The sequence below is a fragment of the Phascolarctos cinereus genome, unplaced genomic scaffold (genome assembly GCF_003287225.1).
Source record: "Phascolarctos cinereus isolate Bilbo 61053 unplaced genomic scaffold, phaCin_HiC Scaffold_7;HRSCAF=346, whole genome shotgun sequence".
Lineage (NCBI taxonomy): Eukaryota > Metazoa > Chordata > Mammalia > Diprotodontia > Phascolarctidae > Phascolarctos > Phascolarctos cinereus.
The window spans coordinates 81,213,384-81,227,455 of record NW_027556180.1 but is presented as its reverse complement, the minus strand read 5'-3'; the positions used below and the strand labels follow the sequence as shown (position 1 = coordinate 81,227,455).

Below are 14,072 nucleotides of genomic sequence, written 5' to 3'. Positions count from 1 at the left end.
AATAAAAAAGGGAATTTTAATCTTTTTATCTTTAGAAAAAAGGTAGCATGCTTATGAGTACATGTATTTCCTTCATATTCTAAAGAATATTATGTGAACTTACATAGTATTTATTTCTTTTAGGCAGAAACATTCCATTCTATTTTGTATTTGTGTTTGTGTGTGTGTGTATACCAGCCTGAGAGGAGCCCAGTTTTCCATGGGAGGGCCAACATATGGATGACATATCTCCCTTAATTCTAGTACCTTCCCTCTGTGATTATGAACAATTTATCCTGTATAAACAACAATATAGTTATTTACATGTCTTCTTCATTAGACTGGGAGCTGCTTGAGAGCAGATGGTTTTGTTTTGTTTTGTTTTGCCTTTCTTTATATCTCCAGGACTTGGCACAATGCCTGTCCCATAGTAAGCACTTAATAAATGATTGTTAACTTGACTTTCCTTGGGAGCTGTCTCATCCCTAGCTCCATAAAAACATTTACTCTTTGCTCTTCACCTCATTTTTCTGCAGGTCCATACCATCCGTAAAATGTTACTGCTACCCCTACCCATCCTTGACCCCCAAGGATCCTGTTGCTCTACTTTCTTTCCACCTCCCCTCCATCCAATTATTTTTGCTCCAGTTGAAACTATTTCTAGTTGTGTATCTACTATTGTAAGTTCCTTGAGAACAGGGGACTGTCTTAATCATCTTTTTCTCTCCCCCAGTGACTACCACTGTAGGGGCTCACTAAATATTTGATGAATGAATGAACGATGATTCAAGGCACTTCCCATGCACACTCCCCAAAGCCCAAGTTCCTTTAATCATAATATAAACACAGGGTCTATAAAAAGACATGCTAGAGATTAACCTTTAAAATGTGCTGTACATGGAATCTTTTACTTCAGTTTTTATTTGTACTCAATTTCCATAGCTCCATTATGGCCCTTTGGTAAGGGTTTGTAATGACAGCCTCTGACGAAATGTACAGTGTTAATTTATTAAAATACGTTTCTACTGCTTTAATTGCTAAACTTCTTTATTTTCCCTCTCCTCGATGCAGCAATTTATTTGGGTGATCATAATAAATCTAGCATTCACCTAAGGTTTTCTGCTGGAGAAAGAAGCCAACTGTCCGTATTTACGTATTTCGGAACTCTCTTTGAGCTCCAACCAGACCCAGGGTGGCAACCGGAGGTTAAGTTTTCCCTTTCAGGAGCCTTCCCAAAGAGATTCAGTGAAAGAGAGAAACTGGTAAAACCCCATCACAATTGATATTGACAAAGGATTCTACATAAGAATAAAATGATTTCCATGCCCCTGAGGATGGCTTGTAGTAACAGTGGTTGGTTAACCTGGTTGACCTTTCTTGGGCCAGTCATTTCATTTTTTTCTTTTAATTAATATATTTTGATTTATCAACCATAACTTCCATAAGCTTTTTTTTTTTAGGCAATTGGGGTTAAGTGACTTGCCCAGGGTCACACAGCTAGTAAGTGTTAAGTTTGGTCTGAGGTCATATTTGAACTCAGGTCCTCCTGACTTCAGGGCTGACGCTCTATCCAGCTCTATCCACTGCGCCACCTAGCTGCCCCTTCCATAAGCTTTTGAGTTTTAAATTTTGCTCCCTCTCCCTCCCCACTAAAACTCATTTTTTGTCATCCATAAAAAGCTTAGATGATCCTGAAGATCCCTTCTAGTTAACAATGTTTTGTTCATTTTTACAATAAATCCTCTATAAGGAAGTCTGTACAATAAATGCTTAGTCCGGTACTTGTCCTTGTAATAAATAAAACAAAATAAAATAAAAGTATCTCTTTTTGTCCTGTTTGCACTGTGAAGGGCTCTTAAGCAGCTGTTCCTTCCTACATTCGTCTCCCCTCTGCACCAGAGTCCACACATGATTTTTAAAAACCTGTTAAAATGGCCAGCTGTGGCTAAAATGGAAACAGTCCTTACAAAAGGGGAGGAACTAAGCATTCATATAACACTTACTGTGTACCAGGCACTTTCTTACAAACAGCTTCATTTTACAGTTGAGGAAACTGAGGGAAACAGAAGTTAAGTGACTTGTCCAGTGTTTCACAGCTAGTTGTCAGAAATCAGCTACGCCCATCCTCCAAGAAAAAAATACTTAAGATTTCATAGATTTGAGGCAGGTATCATAACAGATCAAAGTCCACCCCCATCCCCTCCCCAGCTCCTCAGGGAGTTGGTGGTGCAGTGGCTTCAGCAGTGAGCTTAAAGTTCAAATTTGATTTCAACCTGTGGCTTTAGATTTTGCAAATGTGATTTCAAGGCAGGAAATGTATGTCTCTAATGTGTACCCATTGTGGAGCCAAGACCTTTCATAACAATAGAATTACAAAATAACTTGTAGGTCTTACTGTGTTTTTTCTTTTCTTCTTTTTTGTTAGGCAATGGAGTTAAGTGACTTGCCCAAGGTCACACAGCTAGTGTTATGTTTCTGAGGCCGAATTTGAACTCAGGTCTGGCCTGAATCCAGGGCCTGTGCTCTATCTACCCACTGCACCATTTAGCTGCCCCAATAGATTTGTTTTTTGTACCAAGGAAGTCTATAATGTTTTGTTTCCTAGACTTCTTCAGAGGCTGATTTATTCTCTCTGCTCCTCCGGAGCTTCTAATTTCACTGATGGCATTCTTATCGTCTTTAAAAAAATAAAGTGTTTTTGGATGGCATTTATTTGTAGACCATTCATTTCTCCCTAACTTCTTCCCCCAAGGTGAATTCTACCTTGTAACTAAGAAAAACATCTAATAGGTAAATACTCCAATTCACATCTATTGCCTCCACCCCCACATCTCTAATCAAGAGTTTTGCTTCATTCTTGTTTCACTGACTTGAGATTGGTCATGACAATTAAATGAGAACTCCCTTAATATTTACATTATTGTAATCATTTTGTATATTGTTGGCTTGATATGCCCAAGCAGTAGAACATCTTGGTCAACATGTATGAACACTTTAGGGACTTTTCACACACAATTCCAAATTGTTTTCCAAAATGTTTGCACAAATTCTTCCCCATAGGCCTGCATCAGGCTTTTTTTTTAAGCTTTTATCATCTTTGTAACTTTGAGCAAAAAGATGGGAGTTGTTTTAATTTGGAACAGTCCTTCACATCTGCAATCCTCTTCCATACTATATATGTTGATATCTTTTGAGCACTTAACCATTTGTCTTCTTTTTAAAGTATATTCTCATCCCAGATCTTCCTTCCTAGGCCAGTAAGGTACAGTATTCTCTTACGTAGGCCCCTTTTAACATATGTATATCCACGTTCACCTTAATATTTAACCATATATTTATGAAGTGTGACTATAAAGTGCTAAGACCAACTTTTCTCTGGCACAATGAATCATTCAACAGGTAGACTGTATTGCAGTGGGAAAAAAAAAAACAAACTAGACTCTGAAAGTAAAGAGATCTGGGTTTGAATCATAGGTGTGTCACTAGCTCTGGGACCTTAGACAAATCAGTTAATCCCTCTATTTTCTTTACCTATAAGGGTGTTGGGTCAGATGTTCCTAACGTCCTTTCCAGTTTATAAAGTATCAGACCAAGTGTTTGCCAAGTACTATGACTTTAGAGTTGTCCTTGACATAATTCCTTAGGCCCCAGGTAAAAATCTTACTCCTAGGAATAATGGATTCAGAACTGACAAGCACCTTAGAGATGCTCCAATCCAGAGGTCAAGGACCTGTTTTACAAAAACAATACAGTAACTTTATTTTAAAATATAAAAAAAACATTCTTAGCTTGGGGGCAGGGCCTACAAAGACAGGCAGTAGACTTAACAGTGGGTTTGCCAACCCCTGCAGTGTCTAGCCCAGCCCTCTTATTTACAAATGAAGAATGTAAGCCACAGAGAGGTAAGATGATTTGCCCATGGGTCTCAGTGAGTGAACTAAGGAAAAAACTAGGACTCAAGCCTCATCAGTCAGCAGGTTTTCCATCCTACCAGACAAACATCCATTTGGGGACAGCCCCTTCCCTTTCTTGTACTCTTTTATAAAACATACTTCCTTTGCCTCACTACTCCAGGGAGGTTTAGAAAAGACTTCTGAATGAAGTTTAAATCTGAAACATAATTGATAGCAATTTTGCCATAATTTTGAAGTGATACCTAATATCAAGTGCAATAAGATCTGTGGATCCAGAGTTGCTATTAGAGGGTGGGCGGAGCCTCTTCTGGACAAGGATGTTGTTTTTTGTTTTCATAACAATTCAATCAGTTTCTCTGGCATATCAGGAAAACCAATGGCCTCCCAAATCTAGGGTGATGCAAAAAGGAAAAAAGTTTAAATGCAAGTTTTTTTTCCCTTAAATACACACTTAACCATTCATAACATTTCTGAAGTTGCACTATCATTATTTCCCAGGTCAACTGCTGTAACTTTGTTTTCACTTTCTCTTTGCTGTGACAATAGAAGGTTATAAAAATGGATGGCTGTCTTCCAATACTAGCACAGTTGACTAGGGACTTAAAAGGTTGTGTTAAATAATAATGAAGATATGATCACAACTGGAGTTTAATCTGTATTCCTTATTTCAGGCCTGTTTATCTCTTATTACTTCCCTCACACTCCCAAAAATCTATTACAGAAAAACAAAGTGCTGCATAGCAAGACAAAAAAGATAGAATCAATGTAAGAAGGACAATGTGGGTATCAGCAAAACTTGTTAATGTAAATTCCTAGGAATAATGGATCACAACTGCCTAAAATAGATATATCCATGTATACTTCTAATACATGAAAGAATTTTTCTAAAAATGACACAGTACACTAAAATGTTTTTTGCTATAAGGTAAAGTTTCTAGCCCTAGAAAAAGATGATTTTTAACTTTTGCCCCCACATTTTATCCCTGTAATAAATTTAACTGACACATGAAGATAAAACAAAAACTTTTTGGTTCTCATTTTCAAGATTTTCTTTGTATTTCCTTTTACAAAGACCTCTTATTAAATCTTTGCTCTCACACAAAAGTACATCCATATTTGTATTTAATAAACCACGTAATTAACAACGTTTGTACACAAACCGAACATTTCAAATGCATAAATGTTTCTCGATACAGTAAGCTCTTTGTTGAATATAATTTTCAAGTAAGCAATGGTGTATACAACCTTAAATATTACATTATTCAGACTGTTTTTATAGAGTGATGAACCTCTAAGGGATCACCACAACATAATTTTGTCTTTGTTAGCTAGTTGCAGCAGAACTGGGTTTCCATTCGTGGAGTGTAATGTTTCAGCATATGGACGGCTCCTCTACTGCCTGAGCACCCTCGGTTACAGCTTTCACACACTTGGCCATTGTCTGTGATGCTCTGCTAATAGGATCTGTGAAAAATTGAGAAAAGGTTTTATTTATTTACATATATTTAAATATATTTTCATAATGCTATCAGGGAGGTGATCAATCACAATGACCCAATACTACTATCTTTGGCCTCGATACTTGATCTACTTCTCTCATATTTTGACCTTCAATATATTTAAGACATCTCACTTAATACAGGGAGGGCATGACAAATTTAGTCTGTATCTAGAAGTCAGATAAGTTTTCAAATGTTACCACAGGACACTGGTTCTCAACCTCAGAGACCTAAATTAGGGTCACCAGGGGTATAGAGCAGGATCTTGAGAGATCCTCTGGGAATATGTAAAGTAGCAGCTAAGTAGATTTGGCCAGGGTCCTTACTTCCTAGACATATATGGAGTAAGCAGAAATTCTGGTGGCCACTCACTATGGTGATTTGGTTCCTGGAATCTGTTTAGATTTTAACCTATATTCCTTAACATTTTATTGAAAAACAAATGTCCCTTAATTCACTTTACTTTATCATAAAGTTCCAAAAAACTTGCCCAGTAGCTACTCTAAAAATATTACCTTAAATTTTACACTTTACACCTCAGCTAGGGAGTGATTCAAAGACATTTTACTAATTGAAAAGAACAATTAATAACTTCTAATATTCAAGTATTTTCCTCATCTTCTCGAACCACTTTAAAAGTAACAGCCATCAGTAGCTCTACTGACCAATCAAAAGGTAGAAAGACATACCTGTCATGTAGAAGTCTTTTATTGTGAGCTGAGGTGGAACAAGAGGCTGAGCAAGCAGCTGTTCATTCACTAGCTACAAAAAGAAGCGAGAACAACTATAGGACCATTGCACAATCTGATGTATATTAAAAAACAAACAAACAACATTTAGGGCAAGCATTTCACACCTTGGCAAGCTCACTTGCTTCTTGGAAATAATTAGCTCCCTCTACATCATCATATCGGACCAGGTTAGGGGACACTTCCTCCAATCTACTCCTCACTTGATCCAGCGTATCATAAGGAAGAGTCATACCAGCTATCTAGAAATCACCCAGACAGAAATAGAAATGCTATTATGATGCTGACAAAAATGAAAAGATTTTTAATTTTATTTAACACAAAATATTATATATTTGGTATTTATGTCCATTAGCTATCAACTTTTTAACCACTAATTTGGAACAGAAGAGTTATCAGAGCCATACATTTTTATAGGAATTTGTGGTATCATAAATCACAAATCACTGTGAGACAGGTATTAAAATTAGTAGGCCCATTTTCAGATGAGGAAACTGAACTTCAGCAAAGCTGAATGATCTGCACACTCAAACATGGCTCCTCAGTGGCACAGCCAGCTGCCGTGACTCCAGGATCAGGGCTCTCTTCACTTTCTGCTGTTTGTTCAGTTGACTGTTTCATCTTGAGTGTAACACCCACAGACAACATGCCTTTAAATATGAATTCATTTAGAAATGAGAGATAGTTGTAGAGGCAGGCAGGGCAACAGGCGCAGAATGCTGCATGTACTTTCAGATGCAGTTGACATATTGATTGATTTTGCTCAACTTTTTTAGGGGGAGGGGGAGTCTTTTTTTTAGAAGGCTCACAGACTGGATAAGAAGGGTGTGTTAAAAAATGACTGATATTTAAAAGACAAACGGCATAAAATCTTTTAAAAAAGGAAATGAATTATTAAATTTGAACAAACACCTGCTCACCCTGGTGATTAATCACCTGTAATAATCACGTAGAAATTAAAATTTTCTGTTTCACTATAGATATTTTTTCATAGCAAAAGCAAATGGAGACCCAGTGACATTATTTTGCTGTCTTTGGAAAACCTCACCAGTGCTGTATATGTCTTTGACTAAAAGGAAAGAAAAAAGAATAATGGGAACACCAATTCTGAATGTTCGGGCTCTGAGAACACTTTTTACATTAGAGGAGCATTTCATAGTGATTTCAGACTTTCATCTTAGACTTCTTTGAAAATCATTCCAACCTGATATACACTTACTCATGTTCAAAGCCCTGATTAACATCTCACTTTGAAATGTCTTAAAAATCATACCTCAGAGAGAGCCCGGATAATTTTCCAGTCTTCTCTTGCCATGCCAGGAGGTGTCACGGCTACTTTAGTCTGCTGAGCTCTGCCCTCTGTATTGACATAAGTAGCAGACTTTTCTGTGTAAGCTGCTCCTGGGAGTATAACATCAGCTATAGGAGCTCCCACATCACCATGATGTCCTGCCAAAAAAAAAATGAAAACAGAAAATAAGTTTAAATAAAAAATACTTTCATATAATGCATTAGAGTTTTTCAAGCAGAAAAAAATGAGATCTTGGCTATTAAGCTCTAAATTTCATTTTGATGGGGCAGCTAGATGGCACAGTGGACAGAGCACCAGCTCTGGAATCAGGAGGCCCTGAGTTCAAATCCAGTCTCAGACCAGACACTTGACATAACATAATAGCAGTTTGACCCTGGGCAAGTCACTTTACTCCAGCTGCCTTGCCAAATAAATAAATAAATTTCATTCTGAGTAGGAAAAAAAAAACACCATTCCTTGACACAGGTTAAAAAAACACCTCATTTATAGAGGCTGGAATTGTAAAGGGTACTGTTCTAGAGGCAGAGAGGATGCAGGGTTAGATGGGACCTAAGAGGGCACCTACTCCAACCCTCTTATTTTCCAGATGAGGAAACCAATGCCCAAAGAAGTTAAATCAGAAAGGTAAATGACCGTGCGACAGGATTTGAACCCAGGATCTTAGGAGTTGAAGGGGACTTTAGAAAGGATCAAGCCCAACCCCCAACCAATGTATAAATCCCCTCCACAAGAATCTATCCTGTGTGAAAAGTGTTTTGTAATTGTGTTCACAGAGTTCCTGGGTTTGTTTTGGTAGGTAGACTCCTAAATATTTTATAATGTCTACAGTAAGTTTAAATGGGATTTCTCTTTCTATCTCTTGCTGTTGGGCTTTGTTGGTAATATATAGAAATGCTGATGATTTATGTGGGTTTATTTTATAGCCTGCAACTTTGCTAAAGTTGTTTATTATTTCAAGTAGTTTTTTACTTGATTCTCTAGGATTCTCTAAGTATATCATCATGTCATCTGCAAAGAGTGATAGCTTTGTTTCTTCTTTGCCTATTCTAATGCCTTCAATTTCTTTTTCTTCTCTTATTGCTAAAGCTAAGGTTTCCAGTACAATATTGAATAACAGTGGTGATAATGGACATCCTTGTTTCACCCCCGATCTTATTGGAAATGCTTCTAGCCTGTCCCCATTACATATAATGCTTGCTGAAGGTTTTAGATATGCTATTTATTATTTTAAGGAAGACTCCATTTATACCTATGCTTTCTAGTGTTTTTAATAGGAATGGGTGTTGTATTTTATCAAAAGCTTTTTCTGCATCTATTGAGATGATCATGTGGTTTCTGTTGGTTTTGTTGTTGATATGCTCAATGATGCTGATAGTTTTCCTAATATTGAACCAACCCTGCATTCCTGGTATAAATCCTACCTGGTCATAGTGTATTATTCTTGTGATAAGTTGCTGCAATCTACTTGCTAATATTTTGTTTAAAATTTTTGCATCTATATTCATTAGAGAAATTGGTCTATAATTTTCTTTCTCTATTTTGACTCTTCCTGGTTTAGGTATCAACACCATATTTGTATCATAAAAAGAATTTGGTAAGACTCCTTCTTCACCTATTTTCCCAAATAGTCTATATAGTATTGGAATTAATTGTTCTTTAAATGTTTGATAGAATTCACATGTAAATCCATCTGGCCCTGGAGATTTTTTCCTAGGGTTCATCAATGGCTTGTTCAATTTCTTTTTCTGAGATGGGGTTATTTAAGTATTTTACTTCCTCTTCGTTAATCTGGGCAATTTATATTTTTGTAAATATGTATCCATTTCACTAAGATTGTCAAATTTGTTGGCATATAGTTGGGCAAAATAATTCCTAATTATTGTTTTAATTTCCTCTTCCTTGGTGGTAGCTTCGCCCTTTTCATTCTTGATACTAGTAATTTGGTTTTCTTCTTTTTTTTTAATTAAATTAACCAAAGGCTTATCTATTTTATTGGTTTTTTCATAAAACCAGCTCTTAGTTTTATTTATTAGTTCAATAGTTTTCTTAATTTCAATTTTTTTTTTTTTTTTTTTATTTTTTTGTTTTTAGTTTTATTTTTTTTTTTTCTTTTTCTAGTTTTTTTTAGTTGTATGCCCAATTCATTAATCTCCTCTTTTTCTATTTTATTTATGTAAGCATTTAGAGAGATAAAACTTCCCCTAAGAACTGCTTTCGCTGCATCCCATAGGTTTTGGTATGTTGTCTCATTATTGTCATAGTCTTGAATGAAATTATTGATTGTTTCTATGATTTGTTGTTTGACCCAATCTTTTTTTAGGATTAGATTATTTAGTTTCCAATTAATTTTTAGCCTATCTTTCCATGGCCCTTTATTACATATAATTTTTATTGCATCATGATCTGAAAAGGATGCTTTTAATATTTCTGCCTTTCTGCATTGGATTGTGAGGTTTTTATGCCCTAGTACATGGTCAATTTTTGTGTATGTGCCATGTACTGCCGAGAAAAAAGTATATTCCTTTCTATCCCCATTCAGTTTTCTCCAGAGGTCTACCATACCTAACTTTTGTAATGTTCTATTCACCTCCTTAACTTCTTCACAAGAATCTATCCTGAACAGGGACTTTGTATAAAGTTACTGAAGGGAACTATACTGCAACACAAACATGCTAAGCTGATGAAGTATAATTAAAATCCAAAGAATGGGTAGAATGAAATGAAAAAGCCACTCCTTTCTCTTCTTGCTTAGTGATATAAAGAGGTGGAAAATACCAGTGAAAAATGGGCAAGTTGGATAAAAGTAGCTGGTGTACTACAAAAGAGCAAACATGTAAACATACCTGTTTTTATTAAGGACACCACTTTCCTTCCAGGAACTCAGGCAACCTAAAAATTATCCTCCACTCCTCACTCTCCCTCAACCCATCCAATCCAATCAGACGTTGGATCTTGCCAATTGCTCTTTGACATCCATTCACTTCTCCCTCCTCCTATGACCACCTTCCTCGTTCAAGCTTTCATCATTTGTTGCCTAAATTATGGCAGTAAATTGTTCTCTCTACCTCAAGTCCTCTTAGTGCCACAGAAGCTAAAGTGATTTTCCTAAAGAACAGGTCTTATCATGTCATTCTCCGACTCAATAAAAAACTCTAATGGTCTCCTATTGCCTATGGGATCAAATGTAAACTCAGTTTGGCCCCGAAAGTCCTTTAAGTACTTAGCTCTAATTTACCTTTCCGACTTTTTATAAATTATCCCCTTCTAGCACTCTGCCATACAGCCAAATTAGCCTTCTTGTTCTACATACATGGCACTCTTATCTCCTGTTTCCATGCTCTTCTACTGATTTTCCTAGAATTCCTTTTTTCCTTCAAAACTCAACTCAGGATCCACCTTCTACCTGAAGCCTTTCCGGATCCCCCCTGCTCACAGTACCCAAACTGGCCTATACTGATTGTGTGTATAAATATTTCTTTATGTATGTTTTAAAGTAAATATTGTCTTTACAGACAAAATGTAAGCCCCTTGAGGACAGGGACTCTTCATTTTTGTCTTTATATCCCTAGCACAGTGCCCTTCACATAGTAGGCAATTAATAAAAGCTTGTTGATTTATGGGATTGAGAAGACTACTAAGAGAAAAACAAGGATAAATACATTCAACAATCTTAATTATTAATAAAAACCTCGAGAAAAAAATCATAAGAAGGGAGCTGGAAGCTTTCCAAATATAGGAGTGTCATGAAAGGTAAGCCAATTCATTCATTCATATACAAATATACACACACAGGAAAGTTTAAAAAAAGGAGAGAAGGTATAAAGAAATATAAAAACAATAAGTTATTACAGCATATAGTGGTTAGAAAGAATGCCTTTAACATACAATATTTATGTTAACACAAGGTTAGCTAGTATATTTCCATATAATTCCAAAAATATACGGGAATGAAAGTAGTGTAACAAAAACAGATTAACTGGAGTAATTTTAGTAAAAACAAAAATTGTAGAGGGTCAAGATAAAAATAAAAGCCTAAGAAGTTTAAAGCCTAAAGTTAATCAATGCCCTGAGGCACAATGGTGAAGTTCTAGCTATGTGGACTGAATATTTTAAGACTCATAATGTTAAGGTACTATCTAGAAGATTCCCAAAATAGCTCTTAACAGCTAAAAGCTGACAGTCTAAAGAGATAGGTCATATTAACAATTTCCTTTTAGCATTTTTTTGCCGAGATGTTATTGCCTACACTTTATTCTTAAATGCTGTATTTCTCCAGCATTTGCACACAGCAACTTTATACATAAATATCCAAGTGATTAATTACTCTTATGGAAGCTACTAACTGTAAACATCATAAAATTAAGATTTATGTAAGTAGGCCCGATCCCCCAATATTCAAGTGGAATAAATTTAATTCACTAAATGTACTGAAGAACAAATAGTTTTAGGCACATTAAAATAAAAGGTGATAAAATTTCAAGAGGGATCCTGCCTGACTGTATTGTTCCCTTCTATTTCTATTCAATGCTAGTTACCTTGATAGACAATGAAGCAATCCTTTGGCAAATCTGAACGGGTAATGCAACCTCCATCTGCTCCCAGAAGAAACAACATTTTGGGAGGGTTCTTCCGAATTGCCTCTACTCCAGGTTTAAAACCAAGGTCCAAAGCAGCTACCTGGCTTGCCACCCTGTGGTATGACAATAAAAATTTATATTAAAATGATATGGTTTGCAGAAACACCTACTTCCATTTCCATTCAATAATGCCAATATGACTTTTAAACCTCCTTTCTTTTCTTGCACATCAAAAAAGTGACTTTTAAGATAAAAAGTCATTTGTAATCCCTTCATTGGCAACTAGGTGATGATCTGTTGCTGCCCTTGGGCCACTGTATTTTTTTACAGCACAATATTTACCAGAGGACACTACAGAGAACTCTAGCTAAGGATCTTTAACTACAATGTTCTCTTTGGGTGGTTCCCATTTACCACAGCAAGAAGTCATACATTCTCAATATACTTTCGTAGGGCTTCTGAAATTAGACAAAATTTTAGAGACAGGCCTAGCTTAAGTACAGTCCACAGTGGAGGAAACTGAGTCTCAAAAAGTGAAGTGACCTCTCCTGGGAGACAAAGCCATCAGTGTCAGAGCCACAACTACAGCCTGAGCCTCTAGATACCCACAGGTCAGTTTCTTTCTACTATTGCACAATTCTGCCACTTTTTTATTAAAGGTACAATATGTTGTCTCCACTGCCTCCACCAAAAAGACAACCACATACATCTACTGGTGGGGTGTAAGAGGTGAGGAGAGAAGAGAGGGAAAACCAAATTCGTGATTTCATTGGTATAGATTATGACTCGTGCAGGGTCACACAGCCAGTAAATGTCAAAGGCAGGCCTTGAACCCAGGTCTTTCTGACTCCAAGGCAGGCTCTCTAACCACTATGTCACAATATCTCTATTAACATATTCTTTTTGAAAAAGAGTTATCCTTTTGCACTGAGATTAGAGGCTAGACTTTAGAAACCAAGAAATTTAGAAAGACCCACAAATATAAGTCAGTGACAAGATGTGGGGCCACAAAGGATACAGAAAGAAGTCACACTGCTAACAATAACTTAGAGTTACCGAAAATATTTTTGCATTATCACTGGCTCCTTCTCTGATGCCTACAAACACATCCATTCTCTGTCATTCTCCCCTGAACCTACATTTTTCTCTGTCAAACTCCCTGGTGCCTCCATTAATCCTCCTCTAAATCTTCTGCTCAACTGAAACTACTTTCTTCAAAGAACTTCGGATTACTCAATCCTCATCTTTCTTGACTTCTACACGGCTTTGGACACTGGATGTTCTTTCCTCTCTGGGTCCTCATGAGTGTTCTCTCTCTTTTGCCAGCTCTTCACTGGGGTCATGCCACACTAACTCTGAGTGTCTCTTTTCTCCTTCTGCCTCAGTGATCTCACCAGTTCCTATGGGTTCAGGTATCTCTCTGTAGTCCAGCATCACTAAGCCTTTGAGATGGGCATCCAGGAGGCATCTCCAACTCGATACATCCAAACTCTCCCCCCTTCTGAGCCGTCCCATTGTCCAGTGTGCCACCATCCTCCCAAGTCACACAGATTTACAAACTGTCACCCTTGGCTTCTCTTCCACTCACCTCACACAGCCAATCCATTGACAATCTTATGGTTTCTACCCTCACAACATCCCTTACACAGTCATCACCCTAGCTCAGGCCTTCATTTCCTCTCACCTGATCTCTTGCAACAGGCTCCTAATTGTGTTCCCTGCCTCATGCTTCTCTCAGCTCTCATCTCAGATGGCAGTGATGTTCCCGGGGCGGAAGTGACCATGTCATTCCCCTCCCCTTTGCTGGATCATATATGAAGCACTCCATTTGGCATGTAAAGCTGTTCACAACTAGCCTTTCTACCTTTCCAATCTTCTCATTCCTGTGATCCAGCCATACTTGGTTATCTGTTGTTCCTTGTACATAATATTACAACTCACATTTCTGCCCCTTTGCTCTGGCTTTTCCCCACTGCAGCTCTACCTCCCAATCTCTGACTCTCAGAGCCCTCAGCTTAAGTAGACCACTTTCTGGGAGTCCT

At 37.1% G+C, this 14,072-nt stretch overlaps 1 protein-coding gene across 1 annotated transcript in view; it reads right to left on the bottom strand.

Annotated features, from left to right (window-relative positions):
- Positions 1 to 4,998: 4,998 nt before the first annotated feature.
- Positions 4,999 to 14,072, bottom strand: part of NDUFS1 (NADH:ubiquinone oxidoreductase core subunit S1) — a 32,372-nt gene continuing 23,298 nt past the window's right edge. Inside the window, exons 15-19 of the mRNA XM_020972819.2 lie at positions 11,989 to 12,143; positions 7,415 to 7,590; positions 6,249 to 6,383; positions 6,082 to 6,154; positions 4,999 to 5,357 (exon numbers count right to left, since the gene is read on the bottom strand). Of these exons, the coding sequence (XP_020828478.1) occupies positions 5,266 to 5,357; positions 6,082 to 6,154; positions 6,249 to 6,383; positions 7,415 to 7,590; positions 11,989 to 12,143 (631 nt within the window). The 3' untranslated portion in view covers positions 4,999 to 5,265. The remainder of the gene's footprint in view (positions 5,358 to 6,081; positions 6,155 to 6,248; positions 6,384 to 7,414; positions 7,591 to 11,988; positions 12,144 to 14,072) is intronic.